Below are 23310 nucleotides of genomic sequence, written 5' to 3'. Positions count from 1 at the left end.
CACACACCATCTGCCTCTACAGATAAAACCAAGACTTAATTACATAATTATTATATTATATTATTGCTTAATTATATATTATATTCATTGAGACTTCATACTTATGTTTGTTTTTGTTCTTGAAGAGTGCATAAAAAATCTGTTTCATTACATTCATATTTCTGAAAGCTACTATATAAAAGTTCTGTTTTATTACATAATGTTCAGAAGATGCTGCATAAAATTTATGCAGATAGGATATTTATGCCATAAATATCCTGTTTTGTTACATATTTCTGGAAACTATGCTGTTGTGTTGTGAACAGAGTGAATAAATGCCATAATGCAATTTAAAATGCAGTTTCTGCTGTTTCGGGGCGGCACGGTGGTGTAGTGGTTAGCGCTGTCGCCTCACAGCAAGAAGGTCCTGGGTTCGAGCCCCGTGGCCGACGAGGGCCTTTCTGTGTGGAGTTTGCATGTTCTCCCCGTGCCCGCGTGGGTTTCCTCCGGGTGCTCCGGTTTCCCCCACAGTCCAAAGACATGCAGGTTAGGTTAACTGGTGACTCTAAATTGACTGTAGGTGTGAATGTGAGTGTGAATGGTTGTCTGTGTCTATGTGTCAGCCCTGTGATGACCTGGCGACTTGTCCAGGGTGTACCCCGCCTTTCGCCCGTAGTCAGCTGGGATAGGCTCCAGCTTGCCTGCGACCCTGTAGAACATAGGTGGCCAACCCGCGGCTCGCGAGCCGCATGCGGCTCTTTGCCTGGTGTCATGCGGCTCTCACCTTCACGTCCAAGTTGGTGTTCGTTTGTGGTTTTATGTGCGTTTTCGCTTCACTGCAGTTAATTACGGTTATTTTATTAAAGGTGCTTCGCTTGGTTTCATTACGGTATTTTCACATCATGACAAATGCGCAGGTGCGTTTGGGCGCGCAAGCCTGAGTAGTGGGTGAGTGCTCATTCAGTTTTGATGCCTTGAGTGAGAGTAGAGTATACTGTAAGTGTAAATAGTCATGAGAACACAGAACACATTGAATGAAAAGGTGTGTCCAAACTTTTGGCATGTAGTGTATATACATTATGTATTTGTTCATTTGTTTTCCAGTTATCAATTTGTGTGTGCGTGTGTGTTCTTCTTTCAAAAATTTGAGCATTGTATTATATTTTATCTATATTTGCACTTGCACTGATCACTGTTCCCAGTGCCTATGGAGCTTGTACTGTTTGAGGAAATTAAATTAGCACTTTGTAATTTCCATTTTCCGACTGACTGTATTTATTTGAATACTTATTTATTTGAATGCAGGTCTTGTGCAGGTCATGCAATTGAGAATTCAAGCTGAATCAAAATGGCTTTTGCATTTTGGATGTTAAACAGGTAACTCCAAAATGCACTAGAATACAGGAAATTGCATCTAAGAAATCCAAAATTTTTCGGGGGAGGCCCCCCAGAACCCCCCCAATGGGGGGAATCCCCACATGTAAACAATGTCTGCCTTTGTGCCCCACCTACAATTTTCTTCACCAGTCGCCACTGTTGAAAATGACTGGCCTGTGGTCTTGGTACTGCAGTAAATGTATCATTATCATGTTGGTGTGGGGCATTGGTTAAGTTGGAGTGTGACATCAATGTGGCTGTATGTGTGTGTGTGTGTGTGTGTCCGCACGCGCAGAAGGAAGGGTAATATTTGTGTGCCCATGTTCATGTGCCGATGTGGCTCTTTGCCGTAACACAGTAAGAATTGTGGCTCTTGGGCTCCGACTGGTTGGCCACCCCTGCTGTAGAAGGATAAAGTGGCTAGAGATAATGAGATGAGATGAGTTTCTGCTGTTTCTATCAAATTGCACCCTAGCCTCCAGATTGGGTGGGGGGGGCGGGGTCCTCAGGGTCGATCAAAAATATGCAGGGGGTCCAGGACCCCAAAAAGGTTGAGAACCACTGGACTATGAGGTGAGACGAATGGACAGGGGTGGGGCGTTACAGATTTACCACCTCAATCTACTAAAACTTTGGAACGAGGAGGTCCCCGTGGCGTTGGTGTTGGTGGTTCCGGAGAAGGCGGAGCTGGGGTCAGAGGTTCAAAAAAGACAATTGACATCACCCACTGCTCCGGTCCCCTGTGGAGACCACCTCTCCCCGACCCAGCTCACGGAGGTTGCCCAGTTGCATACAGAATTTTCTGACGTGTTCTCGCCGCTGCCTGGCCGCACCCACCTCATAGAACACCACAGTGAGACGCCCCCGGGGGTAGTAGTGCGCAGCTGCCCTTACAGACTGCCCAAACACAAAAAAAGGTGGTTCGGGAAGAACTTGAGGCCGTGCTTGAAATGGGCATCGTCGAGGAGTCCCACAGCGACTGGAGCAGCCCAGTGGTCTTGGTTCCCAAGGCCGACGGGTCGGTCCGGTTCTGTGTGGACTATAGAAAAGTCAACTCGGTGTCTAAATTTGATGCATACCCAATGCCTCGTATTGAAGAGCTGCTCAATCGACTAGGCATGGCTCTTTTTTTTTCGACACTGGATTTGACAAAGGGATATTGGCAGATCCCCTTGACTCCACTATCCTGAGAGAAAACGGCCTTTTCCATGCCATTTGGCTTACACCAGTTCGTCACACTTCCTTTTGGGCTGTTTTGGGAACCCGCTATGTTCCAGCGGCTTATGGATAGGGTCCTCCGCCCCCACGCCACCTACACGGCCGCCTACTTGGACGACATTATTATTTACAGTAATGACTGGCCGTGGCACTTGGAACACCTAAGGGCCGTCCTTAGGTCACTGAGGCGAGCAGGTCTCACAGCCAACCCAAAGAAGTGTGCGATTGGGTGGGTGGGAGTACGGTATCTGGGTTTCCACTTGGGCAATGGGCAGGTGCATCCCCAAATTAATAAGACAGCAGCGATTGCGGCCTGCCCAAGGCCCAAGACCACAAAGGGGGTGAGACAGTTCCTGGGGCTGGCCGGCTACTATCGTAGGTTTATACCTAATTATTCGGACGTCACCAGCCCGCTAACTGGGGGAGTCGGCTGCAGGCCGGACGGCTCCCCAGCCTGAGTCAGGCTGTGGAGGTATGTGGCAGAGGGGGCATGGCCAAGTGTCGGTCTGTGAATGGAAGGCGGAGTCAGGGAAGGTAAGTGGTGGAATCATTGCACCTGATGGGAATTAACCTGTGTTTGTGTGTCTTCCCCAGTGACTGCACCCTTTAAAAGGAGAGAGAGAGCAGAGAAAGGGAGTTCTCTCCCCAACCAGAACACTTGTGTGTGTGTGTGTGGCTGGGAGAGTGTGAAAAGCTGAAAAGCTAAAAAAAAAAAAAAAAGAGTTTTTGAGAACTCAGTTCTGGCCTGCCGTGCTTCTGTGCTCCACCCACCTGGTCAGAAACAACAGGTAACTATCCATTACTCACCTTTGCGCTATATATTACATCAATAGAAAATTTAAAAATAAAACAAATTGTAATTTGCTTATAGTTTCAAAATGTAGACAGGAGGGACAAGCTGTTTTCCTTTTTATTATCAGAAATCACAGATACAGTTTCTAAAAGCAACTTGTGTGTGTTCCTTTTTTTAAAATAAATAAATGGAACTTAAATAGGAAATGACGTTTTTTTCTGAAACCTGGGGTTGCCAGTGATGTGTGTCATGCATGAGACACACTGAGTACTAAATCACTGAAGACACTTTACCTCTTTTCTCTTGTACTGTATTGTACTGTATACTCACTGTGCACCTTACTGTACAGACCATAATGAAAATGAGTATTGTGCACTCTTAAATGTTGCAAAAAAAAAAGACGACTCACTCAGTGGTTCAGATTAAATCAGGTTACATGCACGACTCACCTCACAGCGCAGTGCAGAACATGGCATCGCAGATTCCACCAACACAACAGTGAATAACAACAGTGGTGGTGATGATGATAATAATAATAATCACAGGCAGCACAGTGGTGTAGTGGTTAGCGCTGTCGCCTCACAGCAAGAAGGTCCGGGTTCGAGCCCTGTGGCCGGTGATGGCCTTTCTGTGCGGAGTTTGAATGTTCTTGCCGTGTCCGCGTGGGTTTCCTCCGGGTGCTCCGGTTTCCCCCACAGTCCAAAGACATGCAGGTTAGGTTAACTGGTGACTCTAAATTGACCGTAGGTGTGAATGTGAGTGTGAATGGTTGTCTGTGTCTATGTGTCAGCCCTGTGATGACCTGGCGACTTGTCCAGGGTGTACCCCGCCTTTCGCCCGTAGTCAGCTGGGATAGGCTCCAGCTTGCCTGCGACCCTGTAGAGCAGGATAAAGCGGCTAGAGATAATGAGATGAGATGAGAATAATAATCACTAGTTATTTCTTCTATGCAAATGAAATCCTGCAAGACAATTACAACACGGTATCACCTAGACCAGGGGTCACCAAACTACGGCCCGCGGGCCAGATCCGGCCCGCCACCCCCCTTTGACCGGCCCCCCAGCCCCTCTGCCCCCCATCACTTGAACCGGCCCTATGAGGCAATCCCCAAAAGTGGTCATGGCCTATTTTTTAAAATTGCTTTTTGGCAAATAATAACATGTCTGCATCTTGTATTTTGTTGATTTTATCAATTAAATTGATATTTAGTTATAAAATGAACTATTCATATTTTCCGAATTTTCGTCATATGCTCGCAATCAAGCAGTGACAGGCAGCGCACGCGCAGAGAACTGTCAGTGTTCAGGACAGCAAAATGGCTAGCGGTCAGCGAAAAGGTGACAGAGTGCAGAGTTTTTAAAGAACAGTGGACCACCGATTATTTTTTCGTTCAGTGTAAGCAGGGTTTGAATTATAAATTTGACCCTATGGGGGTCTCTATTTAAAAAAAAAAAAAAGCAATGCATACTCGCTCTCCTGGACCAGCGCACTTTTGCGCACAGCTTTCACACACAGGCGCGCGCATGCACGCACGCACACACACACGGTGGTGTGTGTGTATGTATATGTATATATATATATATATATATATATATATATATATATATATATATAAAATTAGTTAAACAAAGGAAGATCGTTGTGAGATAGAGGACAAGTCTTCTTCGGACTTAACTTCACATTCGATTTCGCAGGCTGCAAATTTCAGTTTGCGCGCATAGTGGTGTGGTGGTGAAGTACAGCTGTACATCACATCACACACATCACATTATCTCTAGCCGCTTTATCCTTCTACAGGGTCGCAGGCAAGCTGGAGCCTATCCCAGCTGACTACGGGCGAAAGGCGGGGTACACCCTGGACAAGTCGCCAGGTCATCACAGGGCTGACACATAGACACAGACAACCATTCACACTCACATTCACACCTACGCTCAATTTAGAGTCACCAGTTAACCTAACCTGCATGTCTTTGGACTGTGGGGGAAACCGGAGCACCCGGAGGAAACCCACGCGGACACGGGGAGAACATGCAAACTCCACACAGAAAGGCCCTCGCCGGCCCCGGGGCTCGAACCCAGGACCTTCTTGCTGTGAGGCGACAGCGCTAACCACTACACCACCGTGCCGCCACAGCTGTACATGTTGCGGTTTAATAACACGTTCAATACAAAGTTATGGCTGCATGGTGATCGGAAATGAAATGAGTTTTATTTATATGGTGATATAGGCTATTCAAGCTTATTATGGTGATATATGACGTATTTGAGAGACTTCCACAGAAAATTAAGTTTGCTTCTTTCATGGGAGCCTGAGGGAATGGGAGCTCAGCTCCCATTGGCTCCCACGTAATTCGAACTATGAGTGTAAGGACCGTGCAGTTTGTCTTGTATGTAAAGAAAGTGTGCCGGTTTTCAAAGAATATAATCTGCGTCGTTTCTATGAAACCCGCCACAAAGAGTATGCTAGTTTGCGAGGGCAAACAAGAGAATACAGGATTCGGAGGATGTAATGCGGACTGGCTGCACAACAGAATGTATTCCTTCCCCAAACCCAGATCAACCAGGCTGCTGTCCGAGCTAGCTATAAGGTAGCTCACCTACTAGCTACCCATGGAAAGCCGTTTACTGATGGGGACTTTGTTAAAGTATGCACGCTTGCTGTGGCCGAGGAGGTGTGTCCCGACAAGAAGGATGCGCTCAACGCGGTGAGTCTCTCCGCACCTACTATGACCAGGCGAACCGAAGATTTGAGGGACAACGTGTATGACCAGCTGAATGAGAGAGCGTCAGAATTCGAGTTTTTTGCTTTGGCCATGGATGAGAGCAATGACGTGCAGGACACAGCACAACTGCCATGATCTATTGCTCTTATTATAATTTCACTGTTTTTTAAAATGTATTTATTTTATAGGCCTATTTATTTGACCTTTATTAAGTGCTGCATACAATTATTATTAATATTATTAATAATATCAACAGGCCTACCTACAATTTATAATTTTCCACTCACCTTTGCCAGTGTCAATCACCTCAAATAGGCAGATGTTTCTTACCTTGACAGCTTTGATGTTATTTTTATTAGAAAACAAATAAATGGAATATTTGTGGTATTTCAAATTAAAACAGTGTGAAGACTCAATTACTACTTTTGCAAACCACTAGTAAAGATAAACAAATATGTGCCAGGAATTAAGTGTTGATATAGTAGTGGGGGATATAGTAGTGTGGATGGCCGTGCCAGGCTAGTAATCTCTATGACACAATGAGGCCTGCTGGTGGTCATATTTGTCTGGGTCATACAATTCTATGTGATATAGCTGACCCGACCCCGGCCCCCCATCACAGTCAGGAACGACAATGTGGCCCCCAAAGAAAAAAGTTTGGTGACCCCTGACCTAGACAATACAATATGAAGCCATGGAGTTTCAAGGAATATTGAAATAGTCGATAAGAGAAAGCCAGATATGCTGTATCACACAATTGATTAAAATAAGGTCTTTGTTTAAAACAAATATCAAAACTTTTTTTAATCTTTGAAGTACTTTATATTTTTTTTACATTCCTTTTTGTAATGTTAAATCAAAAAATTTATTTTTTTATCATTTAAGAAGCATTTTAAATTGAATAAAGCGCACAGTTTTGTCTTTTTCATTTACACACTTTCATTTTTAATTTTTAACACGTAACATAAAAGTTTTGGCTCAATGAATACTCATTGTATACAAGTATGACTGAGGTTTACAGCTTCAAAAGTGGAGCATCAGCTTGTAAATTTCAATCTTACCATTCATCAGTAACACTGAACATTTTAATAGTCTTTAAACTTCCCAATATATTTTCAATTGAATCATTACTTTTCTGTTAATGATTTTAGGTGGTATTCCATAACTCTTCATGATAACCCAAAGGCTCTCTCTATGGATAGAATCAAAGGCTTTTTCAAACTTGACAAAGTGGACATATAGCAATGACTGCCATTCTATCAATTGCTCGATGATGGTCCTCAATGTGAAGATGTGTTCTGTAGTTCCCCGCCCACGAAGATATGCGGCCTGTTCCTTCCGAAGCTTAGCCTCTGATCCCTCACGCATCCTGCTGATTGTAATGCTGCTCAACACCTTGCTGACAATAGGAAGAAGGATAATTCCTCACTGGTTCTAGCAATGATGAATGGTCCCCTTTTTGGGAAGCCGAAAAATCAGCCCAGTCTTCCATTTAGATCAGGGATGGGCAACTGGCGGCCTGCATGCGGCCCGCCTCCTTACTCAGTGCAGCCCGTAGATCATTTATTAATTATCAGGAAAAAAAATTAACTGCAGCCTTTTTTTTTACAGTTGTAATTACACTGTTGACCAATAGAGGGCGCTTCCTATGCAAACAATATCGGGCCCTGGGCCTTACCCCCTTCAGCGAGGAAGAGAGGCAAGAGAGAGTGCAAAAAAAAGACAACTCGATCAAGAAAACCATACCTTTCAGTCAAGATGGGAAGCAGATTATCTCTTCATAGAATTCAAAGGCAAACCCATGTGTCTCGTTTGCTTAGAAACCATAGCAGTCATGAAAGATTTCAACTTAAGTCGCCACTACAACACCTTGCACAAAGTTAAATATGAGAAGTACACTGGAGCTGCAAGGGCCGCTGTTGTAGCCGACCTCAAATCAAAAGTAAACCAACAACAGAGCCACAACTACACAGGAATTAGCACTCAAAGCCTCTTATGCTGTTTCAATTGAGCTTGCCAAAGCAAAGAAGACATTGTCAGAATGGAAATTGTCAAGGTGTGCACCGTGGAAATGGCCAAAGCTTTTGGTGGCGATAAGATGGTTAAACACTTTGAAATGGTCTCTTTGTCCTGACACACAGTGACGCGCAGAATTTTTGACATTCACAATCATGTCGAAATTAAGCTGAGAAAAGTCATGCATGACTGCAAGTACTTCTCCTTGGCTTTGGATGAGAGTACAGATGTGTTGGATGTTAGCCAGCTACTGATTTTTACGCGAACTATTGACAGTTCATTTGAAGTGCACGAGGAGCTATTAAAATTGGTTTCTCTGCATGATACGACTAAGGGCACCGATATATTCAACGCCGTTGACAGTGTTGCAAGTGGATATGGTGTCTTTGACAAGCTGTCAACTGTTGTTACGGATGGTGCACCCGCGATGCAGGGAAGACACAGAGGTTTCGCAGGGCTCCTCCGACAGAGCGGGGTAAACTGCCCTATACTGTACTGCATCATACATCAGGTGAGTAGCCTCATATTAATTGTGAGATGTAGGCCTGAGTTTGACATGGCAGGACAAAATATTTTTTTAACATGCCATGCATTTTATCTCTCCAGGAAGCCCTCTGCGCGAAGACACTGAACTTTAGCCACGTTATGGATTTAGTGACCAAAGTAACAAATCTCATCAGAGGGGGGGACAGGTCCCTTTGTCACAGGAGGTTCATTGCCTTTTTGGATGAAGTGGACGCCGCATATGGGGATTTACAAATGCACACTGAGATCAGATGGATGAGTCGAGGGAAGTGTCTGGAGCATTTTTTTTGCGCTGCGCTCTGAACTACCCGTGTTCTTGGAGAACAGTGTTAGTGGTGATACAAGCACCTACTGCAGAAAACTCAAAGACACACAGTTTATTTGCGACATGGCCTTTCTGACAGACATCACCTCGCATCTCAACCACCTTAACACACACTTGCAGGGGAGAGACCAAACTGTTTGCGATCTGTAGGCACACATAACCGCATTCCAGTGTAAACTCGACCTATTCATAGAAGGATTTTCTTCCCATCATCCAAATTTGGCACACTTTCCCGCTTGTGAGGAGATGCGAAAAGATAACCCCAGGTGCGAGAAACTACTTCAGAAGTATAGGGCCGACATCGAAAAATTGCAGGAGCAGTTTAACAATCGTTTCCAAGATTTTCATGTGATGAAACCACGAATTACGCTATTCACGGTCCCCGTCTCTGCTGCTGTCAGCAAGCAACCATCAGAACTGCAGCTCGAACTCTGCGAGTTGCAGTCAGATCCGTATTTTCAAGCAAAGCGCAATGAGAGGGGAATTTCATTTTGGAGACGAGACTGCTACCAGAGGCACGTTTTCCACTCCTCAGAGAGTTTGCTCTGTCAATGGCCAGGATGTTTGGGAGCACTTACATTTGTGAGAGCAGCTTTTCAACAATGAAGCACATTAAGTCAAAAGAGAGGAACAGATTCACGGATGATTTGATGCGGATTGGATGCACAAAGATTGATATTGATATCCAGTCTATTGTGCGCCAGCAGGCAAAACCACAAGTATCTCAATAAGTTGCACTTAATGTTGGGCCGCTGTTTTTTTAGTTTTGTGTCTCATTGAATGTGAGCCCTTTGCACTTTGTTTCTTTTAAAACAAACTTGTGTTTGTCATTTAACAAGATGAGCATTATGTTAAAAATGCATTTCAGTGTGGAAAATATTAAATAAATGTATGTTGGTTCAATAAACATACAGACATAAGAATATGTAAATATTTTGTTCTTATTTAAAATTCTTTTGTAACTTCTCTCATATCTGATTAGTTGAAGTGCGCGGTCATGTGGCCCTCTGATGGTGGTGATGAAAAATTGTGGCCCTCTTTATCATGCAAGTTGCCCATCCCTGATTTAGGTGGGGTTTACATTAGACCGTATCAGCGGATCATCAGATTAACGTTTTTAAAACGATTAGCATGCACACAGCAACACCAATACACGATTCTCGTGCACACAGCAACACCAATACATGGATACGCTCGGCTCCGCAGGCATCCTGCGCTCCAAATCACTCCGCCCTGAACAGCGAGTGCCCTCTGGAGGGTGCGCACTCCGGCCCTGCGCAGCTCACAGAGCGCGCGAGTGAAGTGCACGAGCAGTGATTCGGGACTGAGCCGCTGTGCGTGTGATCCCAGCGCATATCACTTACCACTTGCAAGTGGAAGGATGGCAAGCCTAAAGACAATCATAACTACACAATGGGCAGTATTTGCATCAGTATTTGCAGTATTTTCATACTTTTATACTCTTTAATGAAAGGTGATACAAGGCGGAAGTCCGCGCCGTTTTTCAACAGTTGCGTCACATGACCAACGCCAGCGAATCAGGAAGGTGGATGTCACAGTGACGTTGTCCAATGACGACGCCAGCTAGAGCTCAGCACAGCGTATCCGCATATTCTCAATGTTTACACAGCACCGGAGCTGACACGATCTAGATTGAATACGTGGACCCTGGCGGATTCCCGTTTCCCGGCGTTTCCAGGCGTTTTAATGTAAACGGACAGTGCATCCGCGAAGAAAATGAGACAGATACGGTCTAATGTAAACTTGGCCTTAGATGGTACTTGCTCCTCTGTCCAGACAATATCTGTTATATCTTTGACCACTGTGGTTGCAAACTTGATGTCAGCTTTTAGAAACTCCGTGGGTATTCTGTCCACTCCTAATGATTTGCCATTCCTTAAGCTATTGATAGCTCCCCTTATCTAACTTCTAGTTGTTGCAGATATGTCTATCTCTTCTATTACTTCAGTTAACTCTACGTCATTCTCACTAATCGGGTTTCCCGGACTCTCTCTATTCAAGACATTGTTGAAATGCTCCAGCCAACTCTTGTTCTTGCTCTCTTTATCTTGAAGAATCTTTCTTCCTTTGACACTTATTGCAATGGTTTGCTTAGGTTTTTCATTGCAAAGGGTTTTAGTAAGGTTGTAAAGTGTCCTCATGTATTTCCATGCAGCTGTTTCAGTGTTTTGAGAAACTTCCTCTAACCACTTCTGTTTGTCACATCGTACCTGCTTCTTAACCTCCTTGTCCTTGCTCCAGTAGTCAGCCTGCCATTTCTTCTACAGCCTATCTGATTTAGCATTCAACATCTTCTGCTTAATGGTTCTCCTTTGATAAATTAAAGACCATGTTTCCAAACTTATCTAGGGTTTCTTCCATGTTTTCTTATAACCTATGTAACCTCTGACCTCTTCTGCTGTCTTAACATAGACTTTCTCCAGGATTTTACTCTTCTGTTCCAAATCTTCTTCTTCTCCACTTACCTCATTCTCTTTGGTTGTTAGGACCTGGAACCTGTTCCTTAACTGGACTTTGAACCTTTTCCTCACCTTGTCATCCATGAGCTGCTGTGTATCAAATTTGTTCCTGATGTTTTCTCTCCTAAGGAAGTTGAAGCTAAGTTTAAGCTTTATGGTTGTTCTTACCAGATAATGATCGCTACCTATGTTGGCTGATCTAAGTGCCCTGGTGTCAAGAACAGAGGCTCTGAACTTGCAGTTGATTAGTATGTGGTCGATCTGGTTTGCTGCCTTACCATCTGGTGATACCCATGTCTATTTATGTACATCTTTATGTGAAAATAATGTTCCGGTGAATACTGCCCTTGAAATCACACAACTCGATCAACCTTCGTCCACTGTCATTCTTAACTGAGCCCAAGCCATGCCTACCCATTACTCTCTCCAAACCATTGGGGTTATTCCCTACTTTTGCATTCATATCTCCTGTTATGATCAACATGTTGTGCCATTGAACTTGGTCAATCACTTCCCCTAGCTGATCATAGAATCTGTCCTTGTCCTGCACTTCTGTGTCATTTGTTGGTGCATATACATGTATTAAGGTAAACTTAATGAACTTTGAGTAAAACCTTGCCTTGATAATTTTCTCACTTATGGGTGACCAGTGTATCAGTGCCCTTTTTGCTCTCGCTTCCATCATTATTGCTCCACCGAATAGATGCTTGTTGTCCTTCCTCCCAGAGTACAATACTGTCTCGCCTGTACTGAGTACCACTTGGCCAGAGCCTGTCCATCGACACTCGCTGATTCCCATGATTTGCATCGTCATATCCCTCATCACGCATGCTGCTTCCACAGCCTTCCCTGTAGCATACATTGTCTTCACATTCCAGTTACCTATCCTTAGTTGCAACTTTGGAGTAACTAGTCTTGGCTTCATCGGTTCTTGGGCTTCTATCTGGCTTTGGCCCAAGTATGTCACATGTTCACTCACCTCCTCCTTACTCAAGTGAGGTCCAATTTCAGTGCCTCTAACTGTGGATCCATTTGCTCTGCTTCTCAAGGTTTCGGTAATCAAGAATTTTTTTACAGGAATAGGTGATTAGCCTAATGCCTAACCCCCAGTTAACTGGAGGGTCAAAAAGGGCTGGCTGATCTTCGTCTGGTCTCTACCCGTCGACCAATCCGGCAAGGTTGAACCTACCAGGGACCTAAGTCCCAACCGGCATAGCTCTCAGGGTTATTGAGACACACAAACCCCACCACCACTGTAAGGAGTAAGCCACGGTGAGGAAGTCACTCTCTACAGAAGTAAAATGAAATAATTTTTAGATATCCTTGGTATGATTTACAAATAAAAATATATACATATCTTTCCTAGACACAGATTTCTGGCTAACTGGAACAGGTTCTCTTCAGGAATTTAATTGTGTGGCTCCACCCATGTTGCCCTTGATACATCAGCAAGAAGATTGAAGAGAAGGTAATTATTTGGGTATGTAGATGCAGACTTATTTGTGGACACAAATCATAGTCATTTATTATTTTTTTCCAGGTATGGTAAAGAAGGTGATCTTGGAAATGGAAATTGACAAAAAAAAATCTGTGTAAATATCTCATCTCATTATCTCTAGCCGCTTTATCTTTCTACAGGGTCGCAGGCAAGCTGGAGCCTATCCCAGCTGACTACGGGCGAAAGGCGGGGTTACACACTGGACAAGTCACCAGGTCATCACATGGCTGACACATAGACACAAACAACCATTCACACTCACAGTCAATTTAGAGTCACCAGTTAAACCAAACCTGCATGTCTTTGGACTGTGGGGGAAACCGGAGCACCCGGAGAAACCCTGTAGAACAGGATAAAGCGGCTAGAGATAATGAGATGAGATGAGAGATAAATAAACTACATCTCAGGTGTTAAACCTCTATATTACCTAGAAAATACGTGATTTCATGTAAAGAGCAAGTTCATGTTTATCAGCCTAATGATAATAGTTGGAATGCTGAGGATGATCGAAAATACTTTCACATTTAGTATACAATACACCATGCTATTTCAAGAAGGAATGTAATCAGGTTGCATGTGTGTGTGAGAGAGAAACTGAAGGTATAAAAGTGGGACCTGGGGTTGGTGCTCTAACAGTCGACCCGGTCAGAAGCTGTGAGTATGTTGTCACAGATTTGTGAATTAACAAACAATTAAATTTTGGAGCATAACATTTTTAAAGTTATTTCTGGAATATTTCTTTGTTTGAATGACTATAGAATTATACCTTTTTTTGCTGGAACCCTACATTAAACATCTTTCTATATATTTTTTTACTTTTCTCATCAGTAGTATTCATCAGGATTTATACAATTGAATTAAATTGGAGGGTCTGAGTCTACACCTGTACAAGAACCTCCTCAAGTCTCCAGGTGAGTTTTTTGAGCAGTAGGACAAACACCTTTTAGTCTTAAAATATCTGTCAGATGAACTGTTTCTTTACTTATAATTAAGCCTAGTTAGTTTTTTTTTTCCACCCATGCAACTTTACATCGTTATGCAAATGTTGAGTACAGGCCAGTTTGAGCAAAGCAACACCTGACAAAGAGAAAAATCCCTGTACTCACATGCTTGATATAAGTGCAATATACACATTAGTGCTGAATGTGTAAAGTTCACAAGAGACAGTTCCGATGCTGTAAACATAAGTGACTCAGGGGCTCAGATTCAAGACTCAGGAGCTCAGATTGCAGTTACTGACTTTGTATGAGAGACATTCAAATCTTGCAGTCTTTGTTTATACAGTGGTGCTTGAAAATTTGTGAACCCTTTAGAATTTTCTATATTTCTGCATAAATATGACCTAAAACATCATCAGATTTTCACACAAGTACTAAAAATAGATAAAGAGAACCCAGTTAAACAAATGAGACACAAATATTTACTTGGTCATTTGTTTATTGAGGAAAATGATCCAATATTACATATCTGTGAGTGGCAAAAGTATGTGAACCTCTAGGATTAGCAGTTAATTTGAAGGTCAAATTAGAGTCAAGTGTTTTCAATCAATGGGATGACAATCAGGTGTGAGTGGGCAACCTGTTTTATTTAAAGAACAGGGATCTATCAAAATCTGATATTCACAACATGTTTGTGGAAGTGTATCATGTCACAAACAAAGGAGATTTCTGAGGACCTCAGCAAAAGCATCGTTGATGAGGATCAGCCTGGAAAAGGTTAAAAAACATCTCTAAAGAGTTTGGGCTCCACCAATCCACAGTCAGACAGATTGTGTACAAAGGGAGGAAATTCAAGACCATTGTTACCCTCCCCAGGAGTGGTCGGCCAACAAAAATCACGCCAAGAGCAAGGTGTGTAATAGTCGGCGAGGTCACAAAGGACCCCACGGTAACCTCTAAGTTACTGAAGGCCTCTCTCACATTGGCTAATGGTAATATTCATGAGTCCACCATCAGGAGAACACTGAACAACAATGGTGTGCATGGCAGGGTTGCAAGGAGAAAGCCACTGCTCTCCAAAAAGAACATTGCTGCTCATCTGCAGTTTGCTAAAGATCATGTGGAGAAGCCAGAAGGTTATTGGAAAAAGGTTTCATGGATGGATGAGACCAAAATAGAACATTTTGGTTCAAATGAGAATTGTTATGTTTAGAGAAAGAAAAACACCGCATTCCAGCATAAGAACCTCATCCCATTTGTGAAACATGGTGGTGGTAGTGTCATGGTTTGGGCCTGTTTTGCTGCATCTGGGCCAGGATGGCTTGCCATCATTGATGGAACAATGAATTCTGAATTTTACCAGCGAATTCTAAAGGAAAATGTCAGGACATCTGTCCATGAACTGAATCTCAAGAGAAGGTGGGTCATGCAGCAAGACAATGACCCTAAGCACACAAGTTGTTCTCCCAAAGAATGGTTAAAGAAGAATAAAGTTAATGTTTTGGAATGGCCAAGTCAAAGTCCTGACCTTCATCCAATCGAAATGTTGTGGAAGGACCTGAAGCAAGCAGATCATGTGAGGAAACCCACCAACATCCCAGAGTTGAAGCTGTTCTGTATGGAGGAATGGGCTAAAATTCCTCCAAGCCGGTGTGCAGAGCTGATCAACAGTTACTGGAAATGTTTAGTTGCAGTTATTACTGCACAAGGGGGTCACACCAGATAATGTAAGCAAAGGTTTACATATTTTTGCCACTCACAGATATGTAATATTAGATCATTTTCCTCAATAAATAAATGACCAAGTATAATATTTTTGTTTCATTTGTTTAACTGGGTTCTCTTTATCTCCTTTTAGGACTTGTGTGAAAATCTGATGATGTTTTAGGTCATATTTAATGCAGAAATATAGAAAATTCTCAAGGGTTCACAAACTTTCAAGCACCACTGTAGTTATCTCGGTATTGAGCTCTGTCTTAAGCGGCCACTTACATTCCATCAGTTTACCTGGGTATATTCGCTGTCTTATATGTACATTGAATATCCTGAGCAGGAGCTCAGATTGTAGTTGCTAAAATTGTAATGATATATTGATATGAGGTGTTTTGTGGTCAGTGTACTACACTGTAGTGTGTCATGTGGTAATGGTTTATATGACAATGCAACTTTCATAAATATGACCATATATCAGTTGTAATTATGTTCTACGCATATACCTGCAACTCTGACAATATCATTTTCAGTGACAAATAAAATTGTTCTGAAAGTTCCTAATTTTAAAAAATATTTTTGATATGGTAATTTTCTTTAAGACATTTCATTTATAACATGTCTCTGACAGCTCAATGCATTTCCAAGCATTTAAAAACTGCAAAGCTTCCAGGGCCCTCTGGCAGCCCCCAGACCCCCAGCCTTACTGGTTTGACAACACCCCCCCTCCCATTTTCGGGGCTCCGCCCCATAAAATAATTTCACTTTCACCTTAGAGTAAATCATGCTCTTCCAAGAAAGAGTGTTATCAGGTTACGTGCGTGTGTCTGTGACAGAAACTGAAAGTATAAAAGTAGGACTTCGGAAAGCTGCTCAAACAGTCAACCCGGTCAGAAGGTGTGAGTCTGTCTTTACAGATTTGTGAATTAACAAACAAATTAAGGCTCACTCACAACCCGCCGTAAGTATTTTGGGCATGCATGGGTTGCAGGGTTTGGTAGCTTGCAGCTGTGCTGCAGGGTCCCGGTGAACCCGGGGGAAAGTTTGGGGAAGGAGTACGGGCAAAGTACTTGTCAAGTACAGGTTGCACCCCTGACTTCCTCAAGGCGTGGGAAAAATTGCGCCGTTAGCCCGTGGAGAGCGTATATCTGATGCACGTGATCAGTGTGTGTTCAATGAGTGTGGAGTGCGTGTGACTTGCTTTTTACCAGTTTCCTGCACTACGAGTATGGGCCGCACTTGTGAAGCATGTGTGACGCATGTGATTAGCATCTTACAATCACTCATAACTTGCGTGTGACGCAAGCCAGGAGTGGGTATAAAACCAGCGTGTCTGCAGCATTCTGCATCTGTCTTTCGACTAAAGAACATTGGATATTTTGTGGGAAAAATTTAAAAATTTTCAGTTTAAAAGTTTTGAAAATGGGACCCAAGAAGAAGCAAGCAAAAGTGAAGTAACCCAGCCTGAAACAGCAGAGGGGGAGGAGGAGGAAGAATTTGATGATGATGGTAGCAGCACCGGTGAGCCCTGCACGGACAGGGAGAAGTATATCTTCAAGCCGGCAGAAGGCACAGCACCCTGCCAGAGGGATTTTCACAGGTAAATACTAATTAAACCTCTTGCACTGTAATACACATGCTTTAAACATTCATTTCGGTATCTATATGCTTATGTAATTAATATTATATATGCTGAATTTCATGTATGTTTCAGCTAACGACACCCAGAAGTGAGGACATTGCAGTCCCATCATCGCTGTCAGGCCATTGTGCCATGCTCAGTGATGAGGACAAGGACATCCTGACACCCCGTCCCACCACTCAGCAGGAGTAGGAGCAGGACAGCAGCTCGGAGTCAAAGTGTGTTTCAGTGCTCAAACTGTTGGGCTATTTAGTTGGGATTTTTTACAATGTAATAAAATACATTATTCCCTTATACTCATGTTTTATTAATTGACGTTTGCATGGTAAATTAACATATACTCAAATAAAAACAGCAAATGGGCGGCACGGTGGTGTAGTGGTTAGCGCTGTTGCCTCACAGCAAGAAGGTCCGGGTTCGAGCCCCGGGGCCGGCAAGGGCCTTTCTGTGCGGAGTTTGCATGTTCTCCCCGTGTCCGCGTGGGTTTCCTCCGGGTGCTCCGGTTTCCCCCACAGTCCAAAGACATGCAGGTTAGGTTAACTGGTGACTCTAAATTGACCGTAGGTGTGAATGTGAGTGTGAATGGTTGTCTGTGTCTATGCGTCAGCCCTGTGATGACCTGGCGACTTGTCCAGGATGTACCCCGCCTTTCGCCCGTAGTCAGCTGGGATAGGCTCCAGCTTGCCTGCGACCCTGTAGAAGGATAAAGCGGCTAGAGATAATGAGATGAGATGAAAAACAGCAAATGAGGTGGTCTTCTTTCCTTCTACAATGCTACATGCTACATGATTGGTTCCTTGGTTCCTCCCCCAATATATATACCCAGAGTCTTGCCTCTCGTGTTGCATGCGGGTCGCGTGCACTGTGTGCACGCCACACATACAGAAAGAAAGTGAGATGTACTTCTGTCTTGCGTGCCGCACAAATAGCAAGTGTGGAATACTTGTGTAGTACTTCTGAGGCACGTCACTCATACAATGACCGTGCGTCACTCGTGTGTCTTACTGTCATCACAAAAAGCCCCTACTAGCCGTGCTGCTGACTTGGTTCAGGCATACAAAAGGAGTACGGTTCACGTACGTAGAGTATGCGTTCTTGATTTTTCGTAACACCCATAGAATTTGTATGTGCAGGACCAAAAGTCTCCACGGCCAGTCTGCGACCTTCTACACCACTGAACACACACAAGTGTCGTGCAAGTCTCAAGCACGGGTTTGCCAAATTTTTTACCGTAGACCACCCATAGTAGCATGTACGGCGGGTTGTGAGTGAGCCTTTAAAATTTTGCAGCATAATATTTTTCGGAATATTTCTTTGTTTGGATGACTGCATATATAGAATTATTACTTTTTTTGATGGAACCCTACATGAAACATCTGTCTATATTTTCTACTTTTCTCATCAGTATTGTTTATCCGGATTCATTAAATTGAATAAAATGGGAGCGTTCTTTTCCAAACAGGAGCCTTCTCCTCCTCCGTCTCCAGGTGAGTTTTTTTTTTTTTTTTACAGTAGGACAAACACCTCTTAGTCTTATAATATCTGTCAGATTAACTGTTTCTTACAATTAAGCCTTGAGATTTTGTTGACTTTTTTTTAATTATGGGAGTTAATCTACAAGGAAGTGTGCAATTCACAAGTAAGTGATGTGGCTTGACTAAAATCATGGATCACAGCGTAGAATTAACATTATTGGGAGAGGTTTAAAACCACACCCTCCTGCAGTGATCATTTCTCATGCATTCTAGACACAATTTCTGGGATAGAAACTATCCATTCATAATAACAAATGAAAAAAAATTAAATGAGATCCTTGTGTTAAAAGTACAATCATAAAGTGCATGAATCTAACAGTCAGGTCCCCTTTTTTAACACTGCCTCTGTATCTCATGGAAATATACTGAACACTTTTGTATTTTCATTGATTAAAAACATACAAGTTTGCTATATTTCATACATAAGTACAAAACTGTAACTTGGGTAACTATTATTCTAATTTTTTAAAAAGAATTTGATAAGCCATGGAGGACGATGCCTTGGGGGTAAGTTGCATTACCATCCATAAAAGAAATAGCTATAGCCATTTGATCATAAGCCTTTGTTTCATTTCACTCTGAGCATTTATGCACTTGTTCTTATTTCAGCCTTAAAATCTATCAATTGTTGACAGAAACTGAAACATTTATGCTCACATTTCAGTTTGACTTTCTGATTTTGACTACTGGCTATTATTTTAAAAAGGTTCTTCTTCAAATCACTAAACACCAGGAAATGAAATAGTAGGATGCTACCTTCCTTTTTTCCCCTTTTGTTTTATGTGATAGGAAAAAAGACTTGGAAAAGAAACTCAGGGATTTCAGGCTCAACCAACCAAACATTCGGTTTGTCAGGATTCTGCTTATTGGTGACACTGGAGCTGGAAAGTCCAGCTTTATCAACTCAGTCAACAATGCTTTCCAAAAACGAATCCCCTCTGGTGCTCTAGTTAACACAGCAGTATGTGGAGAAAGTTTTACAAAAACTGTAAGTACTGCAGAATTTTTAGTCGACAGTATATCACCCCTGATTATATCTCCTTTTTCTGTCTTTCCGGCATCAAATTTAAATATATATTTTTTTCAAAGTTCCTTTTGAAGTGATTCTTCACAGAAAGAGACTTTTGTCCAAAAAAAAAATCTAAACACTGCTTTATATTCATGCCATGCCTTCACACGCTCGAGCACCTCGCACGTGCTCATGGGACAGTGGATCATTGCAAACACCTGTTGCTGATTGGAGCACAATCGGCACGCGCGCTTAAAATCGCTGGCTGCTCAAACACTTTACGAAGTATTGCTTTGTCATGTTTGTTTCTTGGCACGCTTCTGACTCTGTTTATATGACCCTGAATTTATAACTCTGCTTTCTGTTCATGCTTCTGTTTGCTTTCGGTTTTGTTTGTTTCAGTTTGTTTCTCTAACCTTGCTTCACAATTGTAAATATTGCACCTGTAATAAAGACCTCCCTGCACTCGCGTCCGTCTCTCCGCTGCATTCGCAACAGTTCACCTCAAGTCTATAGTTTATTCTATTGTCCCTTTGTATCAACTAGTTTGGAGTTCATCTGTCTCTATCAGCTTTGCATTTTTATTTTATTTTTTTATTTTTTTGCCATTTCTCTCCCTCCTTCCCAACTCTCCTAAATTAGATGAAGAATGTTAGAAGACAGCAATTTTAGGTCATCCCACAGATTTTCATTTGAATTCTGGATTTTGACTCAACCATTCCAGAACACAAAGCTTCTTTTAATTAAAGTAATTCTTTGTAGGTTTTGCCCCATGTGTTGGCTGACTGTCCTTTTCACACACAAATTTCTGCCCTAAACACACATTTCTGGTGAACTGGAACAGGTTCTCCTCAGGAATCTGCTTGTGTGGCTCTATCCATTTTTGCTCTTTATGGCAAAAAGACTTTCATTTCCTCCTGCTGAAAGGCAAATCTGTCTATGGGAATTGATGGGAACTTTGTTTTTGTTGCTGGTGACTAATGGAAAAAAGATCAAACACGAGGGAATACAAGAACATATTATACGATATAATACCTTTGTATTTGTCTTACAGGACAAAACCCATTACATTGAAGGAGAGGATGGTTCGCGTTTGCCTTTTACCTTTAATGATGTCATGGGATTTCAAGAAAATGAAGCTGGTGCGCTTTTAAAGGACCTCATCAGAGCCTTACGTGGCTTTCTTCCAGAAGGATACAATGTGAGAAAATTAGAAATTTAATTGCTAAAGGAGAAAGAATAGACAATTAATTATATCATTGATAATACATTGCATTTTGAACCACTGATGAAGTAGCTGATTTCAGAAATTTTGCATATCATTAAGTGATCTATAAGACCCCCCGTACACATTCAGTTTCAGAAGGCATCATCCAGCTGTGTGCAGGACTCTTGCTACAGAAGCAACCCCAGTCTTGAGGAACAAACCTTCTGCGTGGTCAACATTATTGCAGCAGACAAAGTATCCATGATGAACGATTCAGTTATTAATAAGATGGAAAATATCCGTGAAGCAGCTGCAGAATTGAGTAAGACTAATTGTTAGAGACTATAATTTTCCCTTAGTTGAAGAAAAATGTTCATGATAAAATGTTTTTCACAGAGCACAGAAGTACGTAAATCATAATGCTCAGTCAAATTATGGCCGAGTTCTCAAGCCAGGGGACAACTTGTGTTTAAGTCTGTCAGTGATATTCAGAGTTGGCAACATTTACAGCAATATTTAGAGTGGGGCTTTATCTGTGCACCTACTTCAGTTGAGAAACATGGGTTATAGTGGTGGAGGCATAACTATCATTAAAATTGTGGTTTGATTTATGACAATTTGACAATATGGCTTCCACCTACATTATGCATTATTCAGTGCATTCTTCTGTTTACAGCTTACTATGTTAATTCATTAATGTATTTTTTAAAAAATGGTTCTTGACAGAAGCAATGTCTCAGATCAAGAAAAAAAACATAACTTCTGAAACATTTGTAGTTACAGTACATCTGAAGTCCGAATATCAGTGGGCACAATTCTTATTAAATCCTTGCCAAATATTCTTAACTCTAAATACAACCCTCGGTGCAAATTGCAACACTGACTCTTAAGTTTGCATAGAAACTTACTTATATTGCATGGATTGATTGTGAATAATTTATTCTATCATGCAGAATTGCCTCAAGTAATCATCATGACAAGACCAGATATAATATGCCCACTGGTTCACAGTGACCTCAGGAAGATCTACACCAGCAAGAAGATCAAAGAGAAGGTAATTATTTGGTTATATACATGCAGATTATAATGTAAGTTTAAAAAAAACCTGTGATCAAGTGGAAAAACTGAGTGAAAAATCATAGAAAGCCTTCACTGGCCTTTTTTTTTTTCTTTGATTCAGTTGATCCATGTTTATATTTTTTCCAGATGGAAATGTGTAGTCATCTGCTGGGAATTCCAATGAGTCACATTTTCCCTGTGAAAAACTACCATGAGGAGATGGACACGGACGATGACATTGATGCCCTGATTTTCAAGGCATTTGATCAGATTGTGAACATTGCCTGTGACGCGCTAAAGAAAAAATCCTCTAACTCTGGTGACAAACCTAAGTAGGGATTCAGAACCCAATACCTCAAGTACATGAAAAACACATTATGTATATGATTTATAATTGAAGACGGTTAACAAATATGCATTTGTAATGTAAATGTAATGTAATATTCTGTCTTTATGAAGTACATTAGTTTGTCACTTTAGTTACAGTTACAATAAGACAATGATTTCATTACTTTTCAGAGTTAATACACCTTAAATGTAACTAGGAGAAAGATGAAGTTATAGTGATAAACTAAGACAATTCCCAGGATGTCTCACATATCAGTCTCAGTCATGTATACTCACTCAGTCCTCAGATTTTAAAATGAGCACATTTAGCTAAGGCTTTTGGCTTTTTATCTGTCTTTGATTTGAAAATGTGCCTTTTTTTGTACTGTTATCATTCATTACACTAAAAATATTTCTTGTGCATTTTTTTATAAGAACTTTTTTGCAGCACAAAATGAACACACAGGAAACAGGCAGACTTGGTGTGCAGATGCAGATTCAAGAGTGCAGGCATGTTTCAAACAGAAAACTTGCAGAAACACACTGAGTTTAATATAACAGAAGACTAGCAACAAAGTTAAACTGGGCAATGAGAAGAAAAAAAGATCTACTTGACAAAAACAAACAAACAAAAAAAATAGAGATACTTCTTTACCACAGACACGCTAGATTCCAGAATCAATGTCAATTCCTCACTCCAAGCGAGTACCTAATAAAACTTGTATTGATGGTTCATTTTTGACAATCGATCCTAATATTATTTTTATATATATATATATATATATATATATACCGTATATATCAGTGGCGGCTGGTAGTCTTTCAAACAGGGGAGGCTGGTCGGTTACGATATTTCCAGATTTAAAAAGAAAAAACACATCAATTTTGCTCATACTCTTGCCTCTGATCTGGCTGATTGTTGGCAGGGTCACAAACTGTGAAATAACAG

At 41.8% G+C, this 23310-nt stretch overlaps 1 protein-coding gene and 1 long non-coding RNA gene across 2 annotated transcripts; both read left to right on the top strand.

Annotated features, from left to right (window-relative positions):
• Positions 1 to 13524: 13524 nt before the first annotated feature.
• LOC132866640 (uncharacterized) lies at positions 13525 to 18705 on the top strand. Its single transcript, XR_009650606.1, has 3 exons — positions 13525 to 13588; positions 13763 to 13845; positions 18630 to 18705. It is a non-coding gene; the product is annotated as an uncharacterized LOC132866640 (long non-coding RNA).
• Positions 18706 to 19245: 540 nt separating this feature from the next.
• Positions 19246 to 22403, top strand: LOC132865726 (uncharacterized). Its single transcript, XM_060898254.1, has 5 exons — positions 19246 to 19266; positions 20823 to 20969; positions 21126 to 21297; positions 21929 to 22029; positions 22182 to 22403. The coding sequence occupies exons 1-5, from the start codon at positions 19246 to 19248 to the stop codon at positions 22368 to 22370; spliced, it is 630 nt and encodes a 209-aa protein (XP_060754237.1). The 3' UTR covers positions 22371 to 22403.
• Positions 22404 to 23310: the final 907 nt, after the last annotated feature.

Source organism: Neoarius graeffei, chromosome 18 (genome assembly GCF_027579695.1).
Source record: "Neoarius graeffei isolate fNeoGra1 chromosome 18, fNeoGra1.pri, whole genome shotgun sequence".
NCBI classification, from domain to species: domain Eukaryota; kingdom Metazoa; phylum Chordata; class Actinopteri; order Siluriformes; family Ariidae; genus Neoarius; species Neoarius graeffei.
The sequence above is the reverse complement of the archived record's forward strand: the minus strand, read 5'-3'. Positions and strand labels throughout refer to the sequence as shown.